General features: G+C 42.5%; 1 protein-coding gene across 7 annotated transcripts in view; it reads left to right on the plus strand.

Moving 5' to 3' along the window:
* The window catches only part of PHACTR1 (phosphatase and actin regulator 1), a 467,204-nt gene that overhangs the window by 261,547 nt on the left and 179,812 nt on the right, over nt 1-25,845 (plus strand). For all 7 annotated transcript variants that reach the window (XM_019543373.1, XM_019543365.1, XM_019543388.1 and 4 more), the window contains one exon: nt 17,712-17,876. In XM_019543373.1, the coding sequence (XP_019398918.1) occupies nt 17,712-17,876 (165 nt within the window). The remainder of the gene's footprint in view (nt 1-17,711; nt 17,877-25,845) is intronic.

The following is a 25,845-nucleotide window of genomic DNA, read 5'->3' on the forward strand; positions in this document are numbered from 1 at the left end:
GTCATTTAGTATGTGTATAAAAAAGTACTAAATAACCAATGAATGTCTTTTTGTGACACTGCTGTGGAGTAGCCTAATACTACTGCACAGCAGTGTCGCATCATGGTTGTTACCATGTGACACTACTGGACAGTAGTCATGGGCTACCACACAGTGAGCATCTCATGTAGATGCAACCATTCAGTCCCCTCTTATGTGAATGTAGCAGGGCACAGAGGGTGCCAGGCACCATCCAGTGCACTAGTATAGCATCAGAGCACCATTCTAATACACCACTCAAATTATTACAACAGGGACCACCTACCATGTCTATTGGCTGACTGTAGGCTGAGGAGTTGTGATCAACAGCTAATGGGATACACCAACCTCCCACTCCCTCAGCACATGTGACACAGGGTTCTATGCACGCTTTACCAAGGACGTTTTGGAGATGCTACTCTATATGGTCTCCTCTTCTTCCCAGCCTTCCCAAAACTATTATGCCTTTTACTGGGGTGATGGTACTAGAGCCATCAGTCAAGGGATGCCACTGCATTTTTCTCTCTTACACTCAGCTACACCACTTACGAGCAGGATTTTGCTCTTAGTCATCTTTTGCTTGATATTTTTCAGGCCATTAATCTAATGGATTTGTGCACTTCGTATATGGAGAATAAAAATGTTTAATGCATCCAATTATTTATTTTATCATAGGAGATTTTAGCAGTTGGGAATTATTTCTATTTCACTTTGCATCATGGGGGAAGTTGATTGTCTGAAGGACCACAGGAAAGATATTTTAAAACTATTTAAGTTTTAAAAAGGATTTGTAGCACAAATGGTCAGTTATTGCAACACAGCTTAAATCAAGCCTTTAGAAAACAGGCTTTCTTGAGTCCAGTCAATTATTGAACTTGGTATTATTTTACAATGAGCATTACAGAAAGGGGGTGTGTAGATTGTGATGTGAAAATACTATAGTCTTTCTATTGAAGAATTAAGAATCAACAGATTAAAATGTCACTAAGCTGACCTCAGTGCTTTGGAGCCTTCATCATCAATAACCTCCATATTATAGAGCCCCTGAGTATGTATCAACAAGATAAAGCGGCTCTGGAAATTCTGTTACAGTCTATTGTGTCCACAGTCCATGCATTAAAAAGCTGCTCTGGAGCATTTATGATCCATAATGTCAGTGATCCGTGTCATAAGCATTCCCTAAGAGCTCGTTGACAAAGTCGCCTACACATCCATTGAGGTACAGCTGCTCTGAAATTAGTCGTATTGAAGTAAGTGTCTGATATAGCAAAAGTGAAGGGTGTAATTTAATATCCAGCATGGAGACTTTGTCACCTTTGCTTCATTTTTTTTTATGAGGAAGAAATTCATAAGAAACAAGGTTCATTATAAACCCTGTTTCTTTTGAAACCGCTGAAATTTAAATCAATAGAAAGAGGATTTTTGTTGCTCTACCAAGTTTATAACTTGTTATTTTTCTAGCATTGCACTGCAAACTGCTTAACACTGCAAAGGTTCTGTGCAGAATCACGAGGCTGAGTGTTGTGCGTGTGCTATGCTGTGCTGTGCAAGTGCACACATGCATCTGGTGGGCAGTATATGTCCCAAAAGTCAGAAGAATCCTTTCTTCTTTCTCCCTTCAAGTGTAGCCATTGCAGCAGCTGAACAGATATTCTCCTTGTTGGGTGCATCTACACATGCAATTAATGCACAGAAAGCTTACTGTATAGTAAATTATGGTGCAGTAAGCTTTCCACGAGAGCTTGTCTACATGTAGAATGGTTGGGAGCAAATTTGCTCCCAACAGGAGCAGTTCAGAGCAAACATACTCCTGCCTGGCTCTCCTGCCATGTGGCAACCAGGGGGAGCTCTAGTTTCCTCTGGATGCCAGCCCCAAGATGGCAAGGGACACAGGGTCCCTTCCCAAGGAGCAGAGGGAAGCAGCTGTTTCCAAGCCTCATACCCCTGGGCTGGAACAGTGTCCTCTCCCCCATAGCTGTTTTCCAGATCCCTCCCCTGATTGGCCTGTGCAGCAGCTGGCAGTGAGGTTCCCCACTCAGCCGGGGGCTGGGCAGGAGTTATCCTGCTGGGGGATCCTACAGGACAGTTCCTACCCAGCCCCTGGCTGAATGGGGACTTCCCAACTGAGCTGGGGACTCTCTGGCAGGTGCCCCATCTAGCTGAGAAGGGAAGCAACTGCTCCCCAGTCCTGGAGCTGCTCAGCTCTTGACTCCTGTGGGGAGCCGGGAGCCCTACAGCACTGCAGGGGACAGGCACAGAGGGACTTGGCATGAATGACATGTGGCCGTGGAGGCTGCGGGGGGCACAGTGACTGCCCGCAGGCAGTGGCAGGGCTGTGGTGGCAGTGACTGGGGAGCTCTCGCAGGCAGCCACAGTGGTGGGGGCAGAAGATGGGGCTGCCAAGCACCAACCAGTGGTCAGCAACCACCCGCAGATGCTGCCAGCAGTATTGGCAGCGGCGATCGGCGACCACCGGCACATACCGCCTGCAGTCTTGGTGGCGGTGGGAGGAAGGGAGCATGGTGAGTGATGACCATCCACTGGTGCTGCCAGCAGCATCGCCGGCACTTCTCTCAAGGAGTGCACCACCAATCTCAGGGGGTGCACGTGCACCCAGGGGCACACCCTATGCATCGTCAGTGGAACCTGGCCCCCATGCTGATCAGCTCCTTGGGAGAGCCAGGAGAAGAGCAGCCCCGGACCAGACCCCCTGCTGCTGTGGCTGACAGAGAGCAAATTTGCTCCTGGTCAGCATTTACATGAGCTTTGTTGTGCAGTTAGTTTAGTGCCTTGATTTACAGTACTAGCTAACTGTGCAGTAGACTAATTTACTGCACGGTATCTGCTCCGCACAGCTACATGGTGATGCTTTACTGTGTGGTAGATTAGTCTACAGCACAGGAAAACATCTCAAGTAGACACACCCAGAATGGTGCACTTACTCTGTTCAGCAAAAGAAAAAAGTGCTAACCACAGGTCACATCAATATTGACTGGCCCTAGGGTAATGTAGTCTGCTGTCTTATGGCCATGAGTGCTAAATGTCCCTGTAGCTGGACTGCACTAGAAGGAGTGCAGTGGTGCAGTTACCCCACTTTGGCTGTGTTGCATATGAGCTCTAGACACAGGATTTGGGCAGAGCTCCTCTTCTTATGGAGCACCAGAGCTCAAGGGCTGAGTGCTGCCACCACCACTCATCGCCCCCCTTTCCCCTGCTGCTGAACTGATTAAGGAGGGAGGGAGGTAGAGGGGAAGAGCAAACAGCAGCAGCTTTCACCCCCTATGCTTCAAAAACATGTAAAAATAGAGGCTCCGGCCAGATCCCCATCAGCTAATGAGTTCAGAGCTTGCTGTTCATATTGAGCTTCAACAATGCCCATACTGACAACCAGGCATGAGCTCAAAGCTGACTTTGCATGCATGACACAGCCAAAGTACAGGGGCTGCACCCACCTCGCCTCATTCCTGGACATGCTGGTGTTACCAAGTGCTCACTCGGGGGTTCTTTTATGCAGTCTAACTTCAGTTTACTCCAGGACACTCGCTTTCTTTCCCTTCACCCTGAAAAGGCCTCTCTAAGCAGTGCTGCCCTGTGCCATCAAGAGGTCTCAGGCATCATTTGCTTCTCCCATCTTTTGAAAATTGCATCTAGATAAGAACAGTTTTGTCTTTGTAGTTTGATTCCAAATATGTATCAGTTGGCACATCTACATGAGATGCTATGTCACTGTAGCAATAAGCTGTATCACCATTCCTTGTTGCTATTGTGCAACAGCATGGGAAACGACCCGTGCAGTGTCTGGACAGCACAGTAATGTCAGTTACTGTGCAGTCATTTAGTACGTGCTTAAGCAATTACTAAATGGCTGTGCAGTAACAACTGCATAGTCTGGCACATGTGTAGATGTGCCCAGTGATACTAACATGTAATAAGCTTTTTACAGGGCCGGTCCAACCATTAGGCAAACTAGGCGATTACCTAGGGCACCAAAATTATATGCAGAACAAAATAGGAACATCATTCTAAATAACAGCCCTGGCTGGCTATGGCTCCACCTTGGTCTAAGACCTTTGGTTTGGTAAAGGGAGAAAGACCTCTGAAAAGATCTCAGCGGAAAGATCACTAGAATCACGACTCTTACCTTTTGGGTGCCAAGGTACACAGTTCACCTAAGGCACCAATTACCCTTGGACCAGTCCTGGCTTTCTATGCCTCCTGGCCATGATATGTACACCTTCCATGCAAATCTTTAAACATTAAAGAAAGCATGGAAAACCTGCCATTTCCAATTTATGCTTCCCATACTTTGTCATAGGTTTCCAGAGTGGAAAGTTCAGCTCACAGTAAGGCCCCTTTTTTTAGCAGAGATAGATACAGCCATTCATTTAACACTCCACTCTGCCACTAAAAAAATTCCCCTCCCCACCCTTTCCTCAAAGTCTTTCATGGGCATTGGGTCCATATGTGACAGAAATAATAAGAAATGCAGGTCCATATTGTGGGTGGGTGGGTGGTAATTATATTAGACATCAGCTAACTTGAGGTAGGAGAGCTGTTCCTCAAAATTCAGTTGACTAGCTAGGCATGCAGTTCTTTACTTACTATCGCTATTCATTAAATTTAGCATTTTTGTGCTATGGTTGTTTTTATGTTGTGAATTTATGTCTGTTTGTAATTGGAATGGACTTGCTATGGCCTTAGTGCACACAGGATCATGGAAAGGTAGGGTTGGAAGGGACCCCAGGAGGTCGTTAATCCAGTCAGGGGATCAAAGCAGGATCATCCTCACCTAAACCATTCTAGAAAACTCAGGAATAGCCCTCATGCACAACTACCAGGCTTAATACTCAAAACACCAAAAATAGCCTTTCAATTGCCACAGGTAGAGGGGGTGAATACTATCATCTGAAACACAATCTAGGTTCATGGATTTTTCCTGGGCCAACATGAAACCACTGGTTTGAAGCACCTTTGCACATATTGGAAAGTTTGAAATCTTGATCCAAATGCTGTATTTCAGATCCAATTTACAAATATGAAGTAGATCATCCTTGCGCCTTCTGAGTAAGCAGAATTTTTTAAAACTAAAATTCTTTCATACAGATTCTAATTTAGTTAGACCTTTTTGTAAGCCACCAGTTGCCACAGTTCCCTGGCCCTGATGAAAAATTGTCCATGAAATTCGTAGAATATTGCAAAAATGTTGTGAATTTGCCATAAAACTGAGTGCAGTTCTCTTCCATGTGATACCAAGGAATTTTTTGCTGATAGCAACAGCATCTCTATATCTCTGTGCAAAAGGAGAACTTTGGGAAGCACATTGTGTGTGGCTATTAGAAACCAGGTTTCACCAGCTCTTGTGTATATAGACATTCTTTGCACAGGCCTGCTGTTGGGTACCAAGTGCCCAACAGTTTTCAGATAAAGAAGGATAACTGTTTCTTTTTGTTTGGGTTTTTATCTTCTCACTGTACTGAAATAAAGTCTACTGCAAACACCTATTGCTGTTACCCCCTTGATATTGCAAAATGAAATGGTCAATTTCACGGACAAGTGGCTCTGTATAGGCACACCCCAATGTGGGTGTACTGCCAGAACGCTCTGTTTGTATTAAAGCTTTAGAGCAGGTCATTGGTTTCTTTCTCAAACAGCCGTTGAGGGCCATTTCACCATAAATACAAAAGAAAGCATTAGCTTAAGAAGACTATAGTGTCTATAGTACTTCCCCTCCTGATGTATTTTTCTGTATGTGAGGTTTAAGTGCTGAGGAAAAGTGTCATTAACAGTGCTGGGCATGGAAGTCCTCTCGCGACAGGACAGACAGATATCCTATCATGCTCTGTCAGCATGCTGCAACCTTGAGCTGGAAGGAATCAACCCTAAGCTAAGTACAGACAGTCAAAAAGCCTGAGGCTGAATTGCTTCAATCTTTGCAAGTTAGTCTAAGCTGCAGAGATTGTACTGATAAGTAAATGAACACACATTCACTTTTGATTTAGGAAATGCAGCCACATGCCTGAAGTGGCTCAAGCCAGAAGCCAGGGGGTGCTAGAGCATGCCTGCCAGCCACTGCCAAAGGGGAGGGAAGACAGAAGTCCTCCAAGACTTTCCCTCCCTCCCTGCAGAGGGAGGCATGGTCAGGCCCCAGTCCATGCTCTGTCTGCGCAGGGGAAGGTAGTAGCATTGAATTCATAAAAGTTTGAAGAAGAATAGTTCTTTCTCTGAAAAACTATAACTTGAAGAACTATAAACTGTAGTCCAGAATCAGAGCAGCAGGACTCTGCAGGGTTGCTCGTTACTTCCTCTTCGTGCTTTCAGGTGCCTCTGAGATTTGTAGTCCACAGTGACAGCCAGCACTAAGCCAGCAGGGCAGGGCATCTCTGTATTTGGGGGAAGGTGAGTTTATACCCTGTTTCCTGGCCCCAGATCCGAGCTGGGGTTTTCCTGGGAGGGCCAGTGAGCCCATGCTAGGGAGCAGAGGAGTCGGGCCAGGCCTGCTATCTGGAGCAGACAGCATAGCCCAGCCCAAGGCTGCAAAGCATGCTGGGATGCTGGGGGACTCTGATTGAAATTGAACCAGGAAGGGGTCTGGAGCAGAAGTTTCATAAACCAGTTTGAACTAAATCAGTTGAATTTGATACTACATCCAACCAGGGTTATCTTAAATCAGTTTCAGCCATTTTGAAACTGGTTTATATGCACTGAACTTCTTTTCTGTTACAGGTTTAAACCCGTTTCTGATCATTAAGTGTGTATGTAGATGAAACGAGGGGTATGTGTGCACGATACTTTAAAGTGGGGTAAATGCTTTTGTGCTGCTTTAATGATGTTGGTGTTTGCCCGTGTTGGTGACATATTGTGTATTAATTCCAACCACTGTAGCACATTCGGTAGCGTAATGTGCCTTAAATGACTTTGGGGTGCAGCAAACTAAAACACCTCCGAGCAGTTTTAGTTTGCCGCCCTATAGCCGTGGAGCAAAGCTCAGGGGCTGTGCAGGCAGCCTGGCAGCAGCCTGGGAAAGCAGACTCCACTGAAGGGGAAAAAAAAGAGTGATGAGTTTGATCTCCCCCTCCACCCCACCCCACTCCACCCCCACGAAGCCTACCTGCCTGCATGAGCTGCGTGGGACCCAGTCCTCCTCTCTGCAGCTGCAGTGCCCCCCAGGACCACCTAAGACAAGTGTCTGCAGGTGGGTGCTGCCTGGGGGGGACTGCCACTGCCACAAAGGGAAGCACCAACCCCCTCCCCCTTGCAGCCCAGGGACTGCTCCTCCTGCCAGCAACTTGCCCTCCCCTCCCCCGTCTCCAGAGAGGCAAGTAAGAGGCAGGTGTGCATGACACAGGAGTTTACTTTGCCCTAAATTGAAGCAGTGTTTTTAAAAACCCACCGCTTCAATTTAGGGCCCCTGTTTCATCTACACGCACCCTAACTGGTTTGTGTGTGACTTCTGTCCCTAGCCCTAGAGGTGAGAGTGTTATTCTCTTATTCAATGGTTGCTGCACAAATCTGTCAGGGTCTTTCTGGCAGATGCCAAAAGAATATAGGAGCCATATCCTGCCATTGTGTACAAGTAGGTGAAACTGAAGAAAAAAACGTATGCAAAAGTCCCTGACTCCTAGGGTCATTAATCCAGTCTCCAGATATGCAAGGTAAAATTGCTTCTCCATTGAAATCAATGAGAATTTGGCACTGACTCAGTGGAGCCAGGGTAACACCCACTTCTTTTGTATTATAGCCATTGAGCCTGTCCACATAAGAATTGATATGTGTACAGTATTTTGTTAACTTTCATCTGTGGTGTTTTTTAGGTTCTCTGTAGTATTTTTTTTTTCTAAGTCTGATCTGAATGGCCTTGTTTATTAGGCTATTTTACATTGCTGGACTTGGAATTATTCATGAACTTGAGGCTACGAGTATAGATCTTGTCTTTAACTTTTATGTTTCCTAAATGGATACGTCAATTTGTTTGACTGATTGGCTCCATCTATTTTTGAAGGCAGGAAGAGGATATTTCTCTGTTGCCCACACAGGAGCCAGAATGAATTAAAAAGATAGACTCTCCTCTAAATCTTAAGAGCAAAACACCAGAGTGCAATAACCATGAGGTAACCTGGAAGTTAATAGCAAAAAAATGAAAACATGACAGTGGAAATCATGTAAGAATATATGGGAACACTTGATCAAAAATCAGGGACTACATCCCTGGGTTGTCATCATCCCTCAAATTCAAGACACTTACATGAATCAAAGATCTGATCCAACTTTAAATTTAATCAATAGAAGCATTCACTTTTGACTTTAATGAGAGTTAAATCATATAAGTGCCTAACTTTTCCCTAAATGCAAATACTTAGCCTTTCCCTTTAAGTTTGTGGATGTGGATTGATAGCTACAAACTGGCTTCTTCAGTGTCACTGAGACAGATTTACAGATTTTTGGTTACATTTTTACTTGCATTCAAGCTCATTAAAAATGTACCATTTGGTCTAATTACTCTTTTCCTCTTGGCCAGCTTCCTATCAGTTTCTTTAAAGAACAGAAATAGTAGTTTGTAGTTCTTAAAAGAAACAAAGTATAGATTAAAATGGAATGACTTGAGTTTTTTTAGCTCTTGAAATAGTTGTCCTTTTCTGCTGGCCCATATAGTGATAGAAACTCCAGTGGCAAAGCTGTACTCTTCTACATAGATAGGAAAAAGGCTACTTATAGGGTCCTTTCCTGTTCCCAAAAGGTTTCAAAAGTCATATCAGTGTCAGATACCACTTTTGGTAGACATTACAATCTCATCCAGTTTGTGATTTTTATAAAGGTCATTTATTAAAATATTATTAGATAATTCTACTTCCTGGAACTTCAGAGGGAGGAAAGGGATCAGCTATAACTTGTAATTGACCAAAAGTTTCTAGCAAGTGTCATATATTTAAATTGTGCTTCAGAACCATCTCAAATTAGAAAGGCAAGATTTGGACCTAATTCTCTACTCCATATGATGGCTTTTGTGGAACTCATTTTGACGTACCTACCTGTTTCCATGTCTAGATTCTAGATGCCTGCCACTAGGGTTTGGATTCCAGTAAAAATTACGGTTTATGGTATACAGTATACAGCTGTCAGGTACTTTAATCTCTTATTGGATCTGTCCTACGGAGAGACATTTGGCTGGGATAATTTAGTCAGGGATAATCCTGCCTTGAGTAGGGGGCTAGACAAGAAGATCTCATATGATCCCTCCCAGCCCTACTTTCCTATGATCTTTCCTATGAGACTGTACACTTGAGAGGAAGAGCATGTCTCATATTAGCCAATCATCCGTCTTTTCTCTAGAGCTGGGAAACAGGCAGAGCTGGCTTTAGGGAAAATGGTGCCCTGGACAGACTTGCATTTTGGTGCCCCTCCTCCCACCAGTGGCACTGCTGCAGGCTGAGGCAGGTGGGCAAGGGCGCAGGGTGCAGTCCGCTGGGGAGGTAGAGCCACCCACACTGCCTGACCTGGGTCCTCCTGAGCAGCAGCTGGAGGCAGGGAGCGAGCTTGACAGTGTGGGCGGCTCCCCCTCTTCACCCCTGCCCATCTGCCTCTGCCTGCAACAGCACTACTGACTTGGTGGGGTTGGGCATTGCTGTGTGTGCGTGGCACTCCCTTGACCCTTAAGGCCAGCCCTGGAAACAGGTAATATAACTATGACTGATATGCTATACAAGTAAAGATTTTTAGTTCTTCATAAACACACAGACACACACCCCTTAGTGTTTAAAATGATTTTACATGAATTAAAACACTACAGCATAGTTTGTAGAGCTTAAAAAAAACTGGCTGACGGACTGCAATCAGCAATTAATTATTAACAATTTGCCTCAAAAACTGAGCAAGGTATAAAGTGAGGTCCTTCAGGGGTCAGATTTAAACCTGTATTTTTCAACTACATTCATTCAGGACGAATGCTTTTGTCCTTCATGTTGATTAAACTTGCAGCTGCCATCAAACTAAGATGAAAGCATACCACCTAGGAGAAATCAGAATTGCAGAGTGGTCTGACAGGTATATTGAGATGGGAAAATGTAAATGAGATTCTGGATAAAGATACAACGTAAAGCGCTGCCTAGAATACAGAAAAGTTATGCTGACGACCTTCAAATGACGCACAAACTTTATACACGCAGCCAATTCAGTGGCATATGTGCACTGGGATTTCCTACTCGTTAAGAGACAATAATCCCACCTTGGAAAAATTGCATTTGGAATTTTGCAGAGAATGTTGGCCCTTCCATTTTAAAACAGACACTGAAAAGTCAAGGAAAGTTCAAATGGTCAATTAAAATAATAGAGTGAGCATTGATGGAGTTTAATTCCTGAAACACAAGTAATTATAGGAGATAACACTATAAACTTATTAGGTGTTAATAAAATCATAGCCAAGGTCTCCTATTCGAGGAAAGCAAGGGTCTAATACTATAGATGATCCAGTTTAGATAAAAAAAAAAGGTTTCAACACTAAGAACTTCTAACATGTATTGTAATGCTAGGAGATGTAAAAATGGGTGCAATTCAACCAAAACTCCAGCTCTGGTGATGTATGGAGCTGTTAGTTTTCAGGAGTTTGTGTCTACTTTAACATTTGGAACCTAGCAGCTGGACAGTTCAAGAGAAGTCTTGTGAGAAGGAGATGCAGCAGGGCATGGCTGAAAGCTGAACTGAAGAATGAAGTGGAGTTAGATGTAATCTGTAAATATGGCGCCAACTCAGTTTAGACCACTGCAGGTAAATAAAGAGGTGTAAATGGTCAAATGGATTTTAAAAACTTCAATACAATTACCTGAGATTTACACAGATATGTAACAGAAAGCAGAATTTGGTCTGTGGTCACTTCCCTGGAGAATTTAAAGTCTAGCTTTCCTACGAGGCAATGAAAATAAGCCACCTAATAAGATAACTGAATATTTATCAATAACAGGGTTTATCAACACAGTTAGAAAAAACTCAGGTGGGATGCCTGAAGAGTAATATGCTATTCGATTCATTAGGGTTGGGGCAGATGATCTGATAGAGGACTTCAATCCAATAGTGCTCACGCTTTTGGCCCCGAGGGCCAGATGAGTGACATGGGGATGGTCTGTGGGCCAGATCAAACCCAGTGCGCCAGGACTGGGCCCTAGGCATAGCACCATTTCCCCCTCTCGCCTGCCCCTGCACACTAGAATTGGGCCCTGGCATGCCTCAATTCTGGCACGTTCTCAGCCAGCCCTGCATGCTGGGATCAGGCACCCAATCCAGCACACAGGGCACAGGGCTCCCCAGAGGTCCAAAAATTTGGCAGGAGAGGAACAGTGCCACTGTTCCCTTACCACGTGTGTGGAGCCAAGCGGGCAGGTTCACGTGGCACTGTGGGCCAGATCTGGTCTGCGGGACCCAGGAGTTGAGCACCTCTGCTTCAATCCATTCGCTTATGATATAATTCTGCATACTTGTCATACAGGTCACTACATTATCTCAATTTTTCAGAGAGGTGAGGCCAATAAGTAATCGGAAGCTTTCACTGAAAGAGGCAGAAAACTCAGAACAAGTGCAAGGTTGTTGGTCTTGTTTCCCCCTGGCCTGCACGTTTAACAGTCGTATAAGGAGCTGCTTTGAAAATGGCTCTGCCCTGACACTGCTGCTGAGTCCAACTGTGTACCACATGTGGTACATCTGTACTGTACTGCCAACCCCCAAAATTAAAAGATTGTGACTCATGGCCAAAAAAAAAAGTAAAGCAAGCAAAGCTAAGGAAACCATAATAAACCTGTGGTTCTTTTTATTGCCTACTAGTTTTTAATCCTTGTGGTATACTGTGACATTTTTCCCCCAAGCTTTTATGAGTAACCATGAGCCAAGAAACTTAATATTTTTTAATGAAAACTGAGTCTCATCTAATCTTTTGATGTGAATCTGTATGAAAAGCTACAAATATCTTGATACTCATGATCAAACTTTGCATGTTGTTTGTTATCACCCGACTGCCTGTGAAATGCTGTTGTATTTAGCATCACTGTTACTATTCCAAGGCATCAGTGGTGAGGAAGGCGGTGGAGGGATATGGATTACCCACCTGCCACAGTTGCATGTCTTCTTAGGAACCCCGAGGAACAGCTTTTCTACCAGATGTTGTCAAGCTCAGGCGTTGTTCAGTCCAATCAGTGTCTCTGTTCTCATGGCAGCATTCCAAGAAGAAAAGGGGCACAGAGCAAGCAAGTGCCATATATTATTAGTAAAAACATCTTCAATTTGTGATGTCAATGAATGAACAATATTTTAATACTGTGACTAAAAGTTCCCACCACACATGCACACATAGCAGTTGGCCAGTATCGAGGTAGCAACTGGTAAACACTGACCTGTTTTTCTCTTCTAAAGCAATAAATATGCAGGTCTCAGTTAGTTTATAGTCGGCAAAGCACCACCTTCTTTGGGAACAGCAAGGGTGTGAAAGCAGCCTACAGAGCCTGCTGTCAGCAGTGGGTGTCTCAGCCCACAGCCAGTCAATAATCATTAGGAACTGAAAAGGCAAAGGGAATGGGGCCAGCTGAAGCAAAAGAGATTACAGTAATGCAGGAGTACAGAAATATGGCTTTTATTCCTTTACAGCTATCAATTCTTGTTTAGGACTAAGCACACTACTGCAATTCATTCCTACCTTGTGATTTTTATGTTTATGGTTTGAGTTAGTAGTTCATTGGAAGTGTTTCTCCTGAAATAGGAGGGAAGTCCTTTAAAGAGAGGGGAGCAGGGGGTGGGAAAAGAGAGAAAGCGAAAGGGGGGTGATTTATATTATCTCCAAATTATGTTTGTTTGGAAAGGATGAAGGAAAAGATCACCTTTGTCCCCTTCCAGCTGATAGAATACAGCGCAGGACTCCGGGAACACAGTCCTTCATGGCCGTTTATAGATGTTATGTTTTTCTAGGTTTAATCACTATATACACGTGGATGTCTGTAGTCTGAACTAAGATTAGGCCCACTTCAAATTCACTGATCCTCATTGAATGAGGATTAGAATTAATGCGGACTAAAGCGGCCCAAACCAGGCAATTTAAACTGTATTAATTAACAGGTATATATAGCAGATATCTAGGGCTTCCTGTTGCTCATGCTCACCACCAGGTGTAGCAAGTGAGTGCAGTTTTGTGGCCTTGATTGTGAGTGGTGGACAGAAGTGCGGAAATGCACGAAAACCTCCATAACTATCAATGACAGGTTTACTAACTCTTAATTCAAATTGAAATTTGATTTGAACTGTATGATGTGAATCAGTTGACATGGTTTAGAAAACAGTGAGCATGTCTACAAATGGCCCGTGAGACGAAATACTGAAATTCAGAGGAAGCCAGTCAGAATAAGGAAAGAGTTTTGACACTATTTCTTGCCCTTGGTGAACCCCATCTTTACTTTAGGTAAATTCCCTTTGACTTCAGTGATAGACCTGCCTTCGTAATACAGATCCTTAAGGTATGGCAGTGAAAGAAGTATCCTTGCAGCAGGGAAAACATCCCCTCTGTGAGAAGGGCTGTATATCAGGGTGCGAGGGGTTAATAAGGAAGATCGCTTCAGCTGGGTCCAGATCTAGTAGTCGCCACAGCAAAAGCTTCCTTATAAAGAGAGACTACCATGTACTTTTTTAGCAGTAATAGCAGCTCACTGAGGAAGCTGGGAGGGCAGAAAGACATATGGAAGTGATGTGTTTTTGTTTCCAACTTTGTTTATCAGAAAGATATGTATTTTCTGTGAGCTTTCCTACTTGGCCTGACTTGCGTAAGGTTGGTTCAGTGAACTGCTTTTATACACTACACAAGGAGTAGATAAACTTTTCCAGCTCCAAGCCAGAATGACCCACACCAGTCAGAGGAAGGCAAGTGCTAGGATCTGGCCACCTCCTTTCTTGGGGGCACAGGAAGAATGCCCATAGTTGGTACTTGTCCCCATAGCTAAAGCAGCTGAATGTTTTCAAAGTCCCACATCAGTGAGCCAGATCTAATAAATACATGGGCCTGATTCAGCCCATGGGCCATAGGTTGACAATCCCTGCTCTACATAGTCTCCAGTCAAGAGAGCAATGACTAAAAATGAGCCTAGCTTTTCTAATAGCAGCCCCCAAAAATGCAGCATTAAAATGTCTCAGGACATGCTTCTTTAGATGTGCCTTAGCTGTATGCATTTTAAAAGCACGGGTGAAAGGCAAAGTTGGGGGGAAAGGGAAGTGTCTTTTGATTCACTGTTTCCTGAATGGAGAGTGATGTGGTCTAAAAATCATGTTCTTCAGAGCTTGTCATCCTTGAACGAAGTCACAGGGGATACAAAGTCTTCTGGTTTCTTCTATTTTTTACTCTCACCAACTTGTTTAGCACAAGCAAACAATATCTAGCCTTGATTCAGCAATCCATACATCACAGTGGCCTCTCTGTGTGAGTATTTCTCTCGGCACCCAGTCCTGTGTACCTTCTTATGAATGAAAGCTTTGACCTGGTTACCTTTCTTTCCCTCCCTTTACCACAAAGCAAGCATTCTCATAAATGTCTTTCCCTCTCCCTAAGGACTGAGGTAGATTACTTTGCTCTTCTGTTTTTCTGCTTCTTCAGCAAAGTGCAGTGAGTCTTCCAAGTACAATTTTTGCCCACTTAAGCTTTTGTTATAATCACACAGTGGTGTAATGAGGAGCAGATTTAAACACATAGACTATTTTTATGCTTGCTGAGATTTTAAAAAAATTAACAACTGGTTGTAAACTAAACTGATTAAATATCCATGATTTGGTGGCCCAAATAAAGCTTTTAGAAATGTAGAGCAGAGTTACAAATGGATTAGAAATGGGAGAACATTACCATGTTCAAAGTCATGTGAACCTTTCAAACTATTTTGGGGACTTGAAAAGCTAGTTCAAGTCTGTAAGTTATTTTTCCTGTAATTTAAAATGCCTCTGGGTGTATGTTTTTCAAGATTGTTTCAATTAATCAAGGGAGAAAAACAGAAAAGCATGTGTTTGCAGCTAAAAGGAAAGTTGTTCTGCATGTTGAGAATAGAAAAACATCCACCCACCCACCCACGTCTTCAAAATATCTATGCTGGCACAAGTGGGTAGTCTCTGCCCATATAATATAGTTATGGTAGCATTACCTATTCTTAAGGTTGCCTGATGTTTTTCATTTATAAGATCCTGTTTTCAGTTTTTTATAATTTTTGGCAAATTTTAACTGTTTGAGTTGAAACTTTCCATGCTGGCTATTTGTCTCTAGCTGAATTGTTTTTTCTTTGGAAAGCTGTAAGCAAAAACAAGGTCAGCAGTTTCTGAGAATGTAATCTTACAAGAAAATGTGTTATGTTGCCTTCTTACAATTAAAAACCTTACGATTATTTCAATGAGAAGCTCTAGTACCCATGTGCTTTGGAGCAAGGTTTGAAAATTTGGCAGGGCAGTTGTTCTGGTGTCAGGGATACATGCCTTTTGCTATTCCCATTAGAAATGGATCCAATTTGGGAAGTTAAAAACCTCTGAAAATTCTCCTTTTGCAGGTGCTCAGTTTAGACTTATTAGAATCACAAATTTCTGAATCTTCTGTCAACTCTGATCAGGCTTCATTCTGTCACAGCAGGGACACGCTGACTGGTTTATGTCTGTACTGTTCCTATCAAGGAACTGCGTACAGTCTAGCCTAGAGCTGCACATATGAGCAGAACTTTCCCTTCAGATGCTGCCCAGAGCTTTTTGGGACCGTTGTACAATACTACCAGATACAGGAAAAGAGTGTAGGGACTGTCTCTCCTGTGCTGTTAGTGACCTACCCATTCTGACATGCTAGTAGGTTGGAAAAGGAAACAGCTTGATATATGCAGAGAGACAAGGGCTAGACTAGGGAGAAGAGTGGAAGGCAGGAAAGGAGACGTAGGAAAAGGCTGGGATAAGTTGCTGGGAAGGCAGCCTTGGGATTAGCTAGGGGAGGAACCCAGAGACTATGACCTGGAGATGGCAGGGAGACAGAGTGGATTTGGCATGGGGATTAATGGAAGACCTGCACTTGTTCTGCAAAAAGACTGGGAGTGGGAGCTAGTGGGTGGAGAGGGAGAAAGCAGATTGAGCCACCCTTAAATTGCAGTTGAGGCAGAATTGGTCTCTGGCTGATTCTGGAATAATGGGGGTATCATGGAGATGCAAAAACAGGTTCTTTCCTACCCACCATAGGCTGAACAAACTCTGCCGGACTGGGGAACCTGGATTGTAGTTTGGTACTTAATAAACCTGCTGTTTCTTGTGTCTTTATACCACTACTTACAAACTGAGAGATAGCAACCTAGGATTTTGCCTGGTGCCTGCATTGTATACAACAGACCCTACTACCATAAAGGAAAGGCCTAGCTCTGGTCTTTTCACAGAGGTACCATATAACCTTGGAGAGATGTAGCAGGAAGTAACCACACAGAAAAATAGCAGGGAGGTTGGGAAACAGTGATCTCTTTTCCCGTGGTTGGTTGTTTTTGTTGGTGGTGTTTTTGTTTTTGGTTTTTGGTTTTGTTTTGGGGGGGTTTTTGCAGATAGGCCACTTGATTACAATTTACCCTGCAATGGGTAAATCTGTTATTTACAACAAGCCTGAATCTACCCCTACTTGTACTTTGGCAAAGTTTACATCTGATCTTTGTGGTTCAGTTCTATCTCTCATTTTAGCAAAATACTGATAATTTGTCCCAAGTTATTACTGATCAAAAATGCCAGTGCAAGCTTTGCCCATTAACAGGACATCATACCAACAGCTAGTAGTGCATGAAAAATATCTCCAGATTTTGCAAGTCCTATTAATCTTTTTTATATAAGCAACAGAATATCATTGCATGAGCAGCGGGCAATGTTCTACTTGCATGTGTATGAAGCAGGTGAGATTTAAAGGCTTATTTTTTTGGATATTGACTGAATAGCAGCTAGCAAAACAGGGATTACAAGTCTATTCTAAAACTTCTCTAACTTTGAATTTCCAAGTAGGGTTACAATTGTCACCAACTTTGTTTTGATACTTAGAGGTTGGTTAGGTGTCACAATCTTTATACTGAAAAATTCAAATATCGTGGAGCTCTGCTGAATTCCAGTGTTCCAGGGGTGCAAGAGAGCCATGGCAGGAAAGGAGAATAAGTGGGAAGGAAGATAAGCTTGGAGGGAGCTCTGTGATTAGAGAAACCAGTCCTCTACCAACACAAGTAGTCACATCTGTATGCTTTTCTTATATTGATTGTGGTTAGCTGAAAAAATAATAGTAGCTAAGGGTTTTTCAGTTCTTAGTACTCACAAAATAGTCACCTAAATAATCTGTCTTTCCTGGTGAAGAACTGCAATATTTCTCTTACAGTATTTTTCCATCACTTTCTTCCCCTCCTCCATGAGCATCAAACGCCGTATGAAAGCACCACTACAAAATACTTAGTACTTCTGTAATCCCCCTCGGTAAAATCTCTTTCAGGATTCTTCATCAACAGCAGCTGTTTGATGGACTACCCAATGCACATACAACTACTCAGGAGTGATGTGTTAAGCTTTATCATTTTGCTAATATATAGAGACAGAAAACTGAAACCTCTGTCATATATTTTTCTTCTGTTTGACTGTCTGTGTGGTTCTACAAGAAGTTATTATTAAAACATTCAATTTTTCTTCCTCTTTTTTTTCTGGGTGAAAAATAGCTGAGGAAGTGGAAAGACTGGCTGCAATGCGTTCAGACTCTCTAGTACCAGGAACCCACACACCTCCAATCAGGAGAAGAAGCAAATTTGCCACTCTAGGAAGGATTTTCAAACCCTGGAAATGGAGGAAGAAGAAGAGTGAAAAATTCAAACATACATCAGCAGGTAATAAGCATCCTTTGGCTGTTCTTCACTGGTGGGCTCAATGAGTTAAAAAGGAAATAGATATTCATTAGCAAATTATATAATCCCAAATTATGGTTGAATTTACTGTTATAATAGACTTGTTGGAAATGTCACCCAGCTTCTGAAAGATGCTTAACTTTTTGTTGCTGGTTTGTTTGTTTGTTTATTTTTGTGATGTTTTAAAGGCTGATGGAACAATTCGTGAAGTCTCCCTGCTGCTTGTCATCAAGCAAAACTTGCCATTGCTAAGTACACAACTTCCTCTATTAGTAAAGTTCATCACAGTGAAGTAACCCAAATAAAGTCTTGTTTCTCACAGGACAGAAGCCAACATGCAGGGTATACATGCAGCCGGTTAAATAAAAGGACAAACTCAGTGAAGAATGCAATTATTTTCAAACTTCTAAAAAAGTTTTTATGAACAAGGAAGAATAAAAGTGAAAGTGAAAAAAGCAAATGACATTTTGCTTTAATGCAAATTAAATACTTTTAAATTCTTTATTCCAGTGGGCTGGAGTGACCAGCAGCCCATCTGTAATGTATGAAGATCTCTTTTCTGCATACCCTTTTCAGATTCTGAGTCTTAGAGTATTTTTTAAAATTGTATTGAAAAGCAGGAAACAAAACCATATGTGTATACTGGAAATAAGGTTGAGCCAAAACCCTAGAGGTAAACACTTGTCAGCCTAGGGAGTTTGTATCTGTATTTGCTCTTGATCTCTTCTCTGTTATATATCCAGAGACCTCTTCCCTGCAGCCCACACAGAGATTGATAATATGTGACTGGACATGTTTCTGCAGATCTTGATCTTGGATTGGCAAAACAAGAATTCTCACTGCCGACCTCTTTATGATGGTAGAATCAGACACACAACACTGTGAAGCTTGCAACTTTTAAGTGCCAGCAGGGATTTGGAATAGAACCAAGGTTGCCAACCTTCTGTAAATTTACAGCTAATCTGTAAAAGAAGGGGTTAAAAACACTGGTCCAGAAAGTCTATAAAAATATTTTGATATCCATAAAATTTATGGACACATGGAAACCCTGCTGCTGCCCAGCAGGGCCTTTAGAAAGCAGAAACGCTTGGAAATTGCACGCATGGAGTCAAGCTTCTTTCTTGCTTGCTCTTAGTGGGAGGGGGCAGGCAAGGGAAAGTCTGCCTTGCAGAAAGCACATCTGAACACGTGGGGCATGGCATAGAGCAGGGGTGGGCAAAATGCAGCCTGGATGCCGGATGCAGCCCGCCAGGCCATTCTGTCCGGCCCGTGGGGCCCCTAAAAAATCGGGAAAATTAATATTTATCTGCCCCTGGCTGCTTGTCATACAGCCCACGATGGCTTGCCAAAACTCAGTAAGCGGCCCTCTGCCCACAATAATTGCCTGCCCCTGGTACAGAATGTCCCCATCCTGTACTCAAGATCCCTCTTCCCTTTTGTCCAGATTTTGGAGCACATGTCCCCCCTGAGTCTCCTGGGTTTGGCGCAAGTAGCACAGAGCTGGCTGGGGGGAGGACTGAGGTGCCCTGGGGACTGGACACCACCAGCATAGTCCAGGAGAAGTGATGCTGCAGGGACAGAGAACAGACCCTGGAACCCAAACTGTGGTGGGGAGATCAGGGTGCTGCAGGGTAGGGTTGCCCTCAAAGTAGTGAGTCTTGGCCCTCACTCAAACCTAGCCCCATTACATGAACCTCCTGCAGGGCACCCCAAGCCTCAGCTACCCCCATCAGGGCTCTGTCTGGAGCTGGACTCAGGCACTAGCTTGCCTTGTGGCAGACAAGAGCTGCCTGCACCCCAGAGAGATATGGCTTCTTCCCCTGGTCCACACACATCACAGATGCTCCAGGGAAGTCCAAGGTGCAGGGGCTGTGTAGACTACAACTGCTGGAAAGGCACAAAGCCAGCCAGCAGGACTGCTGGGTTCCTTTCACACCAGCCTCCTTGGGGACCCCTCCAATACATCCCGTCTGGGGAAGAGAGCCAAATTCCTTCATGGATTCACTGTGTGTGTATGTGAGAGAGAGAGCAGTCATTTGCATTACATTTATGCAACATTATGTCAGTAAACATTTTTCATTGTCTATAAGAAGTTTGCAGATTATCATTAAAAAAGTTCTTGGGTTGGCAAGTTCTCTGGGTTGTTTACAATGCAAAACTTGTAGTGTAGACAAGAATTTGTCCCTTGATCCTACTGGTCCATACTTGTACAACAAAAGTCTCTTACTTAAGTGGAAATTCTTTTAGGAATGCAAGTACATTTTTGCATGGTTAGAGGCTAAATCTACTCTTCAACTCTGGCTTTATAACTGATGTCTGGTCAGGTAGGCAAAGACAAGTGAACTGGAATAAGTGGCTGTTACCTTGAGTGACTGTGTTATTTTTTGGCTTGACAGCTGAGAAGTTTTCGTATCAAGATGACATGATTTTTTGCAGAAAAAAATGGCCTGTCCTTCATGTTGTGTATCGGTTGTTATTGTAGTGCAGTACCTGTAGTTGCACAGTTTCTGTGAGAATCACATAGCTCTTCATGCAGGCTAGCTTCCAACTAACTCCTGCAGCTAGGGCTAGCTGGGTAGACATGTTCACACATTGGTCAGCACAGGCTAAAGAAAACAGTGGAGTGTTTACCCAATGTGTCCCATTTCTTGACTGAGTTTTGCAACCTGCTGTCAGTTATGTGCTGCCACAGGCAGCTTTTAAAGGTAGCTTGGCCATGTTGACACAAACTAGGGTTCTTTCTTACATATGACCTATCTGATGGACATCATAGACTGAGTATAAAAGGGCACACATTTTATGATTATCTTGTATTGTAAGCATAAATGTCAACTTGTTCCAAACTTTGGATCCAGATCAATGGTTTCAGTCTGGAATTGGCCTAGCAGCATCTCTAGATATATGAGTAGTTTAAGGGGATTTTCAAAACAATGTATGGAAAGGATTAGTCAAAAATGCAGTTGTTCTCAGAGCATTTTTTTCCAATGGCAGAGTTATAAATCCCTTAGCAGTAGTGAATTTTAATAGACACTCCATGGCAGGCTCTTAACTCAACAATACAACCAGACTACACCATAAGCATCTATTAGTAAAAGCATACTAGACAGTTATTAAATTTAATTAAATTCAATCACATTTTCATTTATGATACAATTAATGTTTTAAAAGACAGTTTCTTATCTAGAGCTCCTTTTTTTCCCTTAATTACCATAAGGGATTGAGGACCCTTGGAAGCAATGAGCAACCTAATAATATTGACAGAAATAGCTATGGGAGCATAATAAAACTTCTAAATGGCAAGACTGCATCTCTTGATGGGGCCGTTCCTTTTATCTCAGTGATTCTCAACCTCATTAGACTCAAGATACCCCTTGTTAGCCTCAAGGAACCCTTTGAAAAATGCCCTCTTAGGGCACCTAAGATGTCTGGGGGCATTTGATGCCATAGCCCTGGCATCTGGGGGCACCCTCTGGCAGGGCTGTGGGGGCAGGCAGGTGTGGGTGAGGAGTGAGGGGCACTTGGAGGGAGTGAGAGGCCATGCTGAAGCAATGGAGTCATAAATGGGGTCATGCTGAGGAAGAGGTTAGAAAGCACTGGTCTAGGCATAAAGGACATTTTTACATGTGCTCTGGGATGCGGCACGAGGTGTTTTAATTAGTGAGCTTTCCTAATTAAAAGCACCCATGCATCATGTGTATCGGTGTCCCTGCATGCCCCCATACTGAAAAAATGGCGGCAGGGCACTTTGAACTAAAGCTCAACGAACGTGTTTTATTTCGAAGTGTTCCACCACCATTTTTTCACTGTAAGTATGTACAGGGACACTGGTACATGTGACATGGAAGGCTGTCAAAGCACATCAATTTCTGTGCTCCAGCACACTGAATTAATTGAATCTGCTCTGACATACTGGATTTCCAAAGTTTTCTAAAGATTTTAAAGAGTCTATATAAAACTCCTAACCTGTTTGACACTGGGTGATAGTTGGACAATATAAGCCATGATTCTGCGGCTGTATCTCTCTGGAGTGCAGGAGTCAAATGTGTAGAATTAAAATATAGACAACCTGGGCACATCTACTTGTGTACTGTAAAGTGTCACAAAAACGTGCTTTTTAGCTAATGCACATTAAAATAGGCTAATGTGCCTTTTTCTGTGCCTAATGTGCATTACCTAAAGCACATTAATGAACATGTAGACATGCCCACTAAGGCTGTCTTTCAGCTAATCCAGGACTGAGGCTTTAAAAACTGATTGAAAATCTTAGCCCAGATTTCCTGAAGTGGCCTCTGCTTGTAGATGCATAGCAGTAGAACTGATTTTCAAAGATACTGCATAGAGATAGCCTTTCTTTCTTTCTTTTTTCTTTTTTTTTTTACCAAAAAGCAAATTCAGAAACAAAAGGGCAGTTTTGGTTGAACCAAAATTATTTGTGAATTTAGATTTAATTTGGCACCTAACTCTAATGGCTGTTTCTGAAAACTTGATCCATTGTCTTTCAGTAGAGTGAACAAGGACAGGCTGGAGAGCTCTCATTCCTTTAACTGGGTTGGACCATAGGTTTCACAAGGGTCACTTTCAGCCATGCAAACAGAGTAGCATCCAAAAATGTACTGAAAAATTGCTTGGCAAGACTGAGCAGAAGTTGGATCTTTTCAATCTCTTATGTCTGTGTTGCTGGAATTACAAATTATGCATTATTTTTAGATTTGGTATTTTAAATGGACTAAAATCTCAGAAGTACTAAATTATATTCAGAAGATGCAGCTATGCTTCTTACTCAGAAGGCAATTGTAGCATTTGTCTATTTTTACACATGCTTTGCTAAATGGGAGTTTCTGAAGAAAATGGATGTTTATTCCACTGTATAGCAGAATCTTTGTGTATTCTTGAAATCTGGTACATGACATATTTCTAGTCTTTAAGCTTAGCTAGACTGAAAAGGCTTTTTGAGGCTATATTCATCCCTTTGCCAGCATTACACATGCTTTAATGGAACATTTGTGAAAAGGGCCCTTAAATATGTCCCATCTTACAGGAAAGGAATGTTTAATAAGGCTGTTTGGTTTTTATGCTAATTACTCTTCCAGCTGCTGTGAAGATTATATGAAACCACCCCAAACTATAGTACCGCAGCATAATTCTGCATTAATGTATTCTTGCAAAAATAATGTCATAATACAATTAATCTATTAGAGAATTTACAGTGTGTTCCAATGCTTAAAAAAATAAATGCAGTGAAATGCACTGTTAATACCATACTCCTTTACCTTTTATGAGGGCTGGAACACCACAAGTTAGAGATATTTGGAGAAGCATTTTACCAACAAAATTAGAAATAATAAAATCTTTAGTTTTGAGGATATTAACTTCTGAAAAAGCTGATCCTGTCTGATCTGAAAAAGTGGTCTGCAGCCTCAGCTACTATCACAGTAACATAAGTATAGACAACCCCCATGACAACAGACAGCTACTTAAAGGCTGGCTTCTATAGAGTTTAATTTTATTTTTAGATTCCCCTTGAAGTGTGGAAGCTAATAACCCTGTTTCCTAAACTAGTGTCTTTCCTTCATGTTCTCACTGTTTTTCTACCTTTTTATAGAAGTGGATAAAGATATCATTATAGATGGGACCAACCAACCTGTTATAAGGCCAGGAGACAGAAGAACAGGGTACAGGGCATCCAAATGTAGCCCAAGAGCCAGATGTAGCCAAGAGACTCCTGCAAGAGGGTGACCATGGGCAACTCTTCCTATTCTTACACGCTGGGCACATCTGTATAAGATGCTTTACTGCACAACAGAGTAATTTGCTGCAAATTAAAGTGTCACTGTCTACACATGCATGACAGTTAGGGCACAGTAGACTAATTTACTGTGCTGCTGGATAGTCCTGTCAGATACAAGTGGTATCAGGCAGTGCAGTAAATAACTGCTCCTAAGTGCATGTGTAGACAGTGATGTTGGAATTAGTTTACTCCAGCTTAGATTGAGCCAGGGTATATTCAGTTGCATTAACTGCATGTGTAGACATGCCCAGAGGGCAATACTGACTGGTTACAGGTCTTCATTCCTGGCAAAAATCATACAGTTTGATTTCTACTATTCTAGCAAAGAAAAAATACTAGAAACAAGTATAATAGAAACAGGTATTAAAATTGTATGAATTTGTGTATCAATATATATATGCATTTGTGTGTCTCAGATTTTGGCAAACTTCAGTCCTTTGTTGTACAGAATTTGAGTACTTCTGCTGCAAGAGACATAAATCCCCAGTGTACCGCCATTGGATTTATTGCAGTTATACCAGAGATGAACTTGACCCTTTGAATTCTAGAGCAATAAAGTATAAAACCTACTACACCTTTCAAATGGCACTGTAGTATAACCTTCATACAGGAAAATTGTTGGATGTGTTCACTGAAAATTGATGTTGAAGGGGTTTTATTTCTATTTCAGTATCATACTCTCAATCTGTATTTCCTACAGCAGGATAAATGAAGCAGGAATCCCTCAGGCCAGAATGGAAGTACACTGAATGAGTGCTGTTCCAGCAGTGACCTGCTTCATATCTGACCTATATTTTGATTGGGCTACTGATTATTGCACTAATGTAAGCACATCGTTCAATTACTCTAGTTTTATGGGTTGTTGTAATGATTTTAGAGATTGCCCTATATTTGGTTATCTCTGAATCATGCTAAAAAGACATATATCAAATGAATAGCATACTGTCAGTGTGAATCAGGATCCCATTGGTAATGACCTGTAAATACAAGTACTAATAACAACCAGCTTCATTGGTTCATTTGAGGACTGTTGGATGGAGAATTGCAAACTTATCTGAATAGATGGTTGTTTTGAGGCATAAATTGTGACCAGAAAGTGACTAGGAATTACCCTGTTAACTAAGGTATAAAACTGACCGTGAGTTAAAATCAAGTATTGCCTGATGTACAACAATGTTTCTCTTTCTAAGAAGCTTATTCTACAGAGGAACACTCAGAGAAGTTCACCTAAATGAACTAAAGCTGTGACATTAAAGTGAGTTAGTTAAACCATATGGGCTAGGGACAGATATTACACATAAACCAGTTTAAATTATCAGAAACTGTTTTAAACCTGTAACAGAACAGATGTTCAGTGCACATAAACCAGTCTGAAAATGGCTGAAACTGGTTTGAGATAAACCTGGCTGAATGTAGTATCAGACTTAACTGATTTGGGTGAAACCAGTATATGTAATGTCCGTCCCAGATCCCTGGCTGGCTTAAGATAAACCAGACTTCCCCAGCATCCTGGCATGCAATCTGGACTGGGCAGGGCTCTCTGCTCCACAACAGGGCTGGCCTCTCCCCTCTGTTCCCTGGCTGGAGCTCTGGCTCCCTTCCCACCCCCTCATCACTCCCTACGAAGCAAGACTTCCCCTCTCCCCCTCTGCCTTGGTGAGAGGTGTCTATGTACTAGCTATCAGATGACATGCTGGCTAGGGTCAGTGCTGTGGCAGCCAGAACAAAGGCAGAATCAACAGGTAGCTAGTCCATCTGTTGTTTACTTAATGGGGTGATAAACACTGAGTTAGGGGTGATAAACACTGTTATCTATTTCCTGCTGGGCTACTCAGAGCATCCTGCCCACAGGCCCCTCATTTTACCACTATAGAAGGGAAGGCAGGGCTGCTCAAGTGCCCCCCAGCTTCTAGTCTGAGCCATTGCAGGCATGTGCCTGCATTTTTTTAGTCCATAGGGGATGTCTGTGTGGTTACAAATAGGTTTAGCCTCACCAGGTTACACTAACCTGAAAAGATTGAATCAATTCAGGCTCAGGCTTTTTGAATGTCCATCCCTAGTTGTGAAGAGTGTGGACACTCTTATTCACTTCATAAACTCAGTTGTTTTATCTTAATTCCTTAAATTACTGCCACTTTAATTCTGAATGCAATTGAACTGATC

Source organism: Crocodylus porosus, unplaced genomic scaffold (genome assembly GCF_001723895.1).
Source record: "Crocodylus porosus isolate Cpor-Errol unplaced genomic scaffold, CroPor_comp1, whole genome shotgun sequence".
Taxonomy (NCBI): domain Eukaryota; kingdom Metazoa; phylum Chordata; order Crocodylia; family Crocodylidae; genus Crocodylus; species Crocodylus porosus.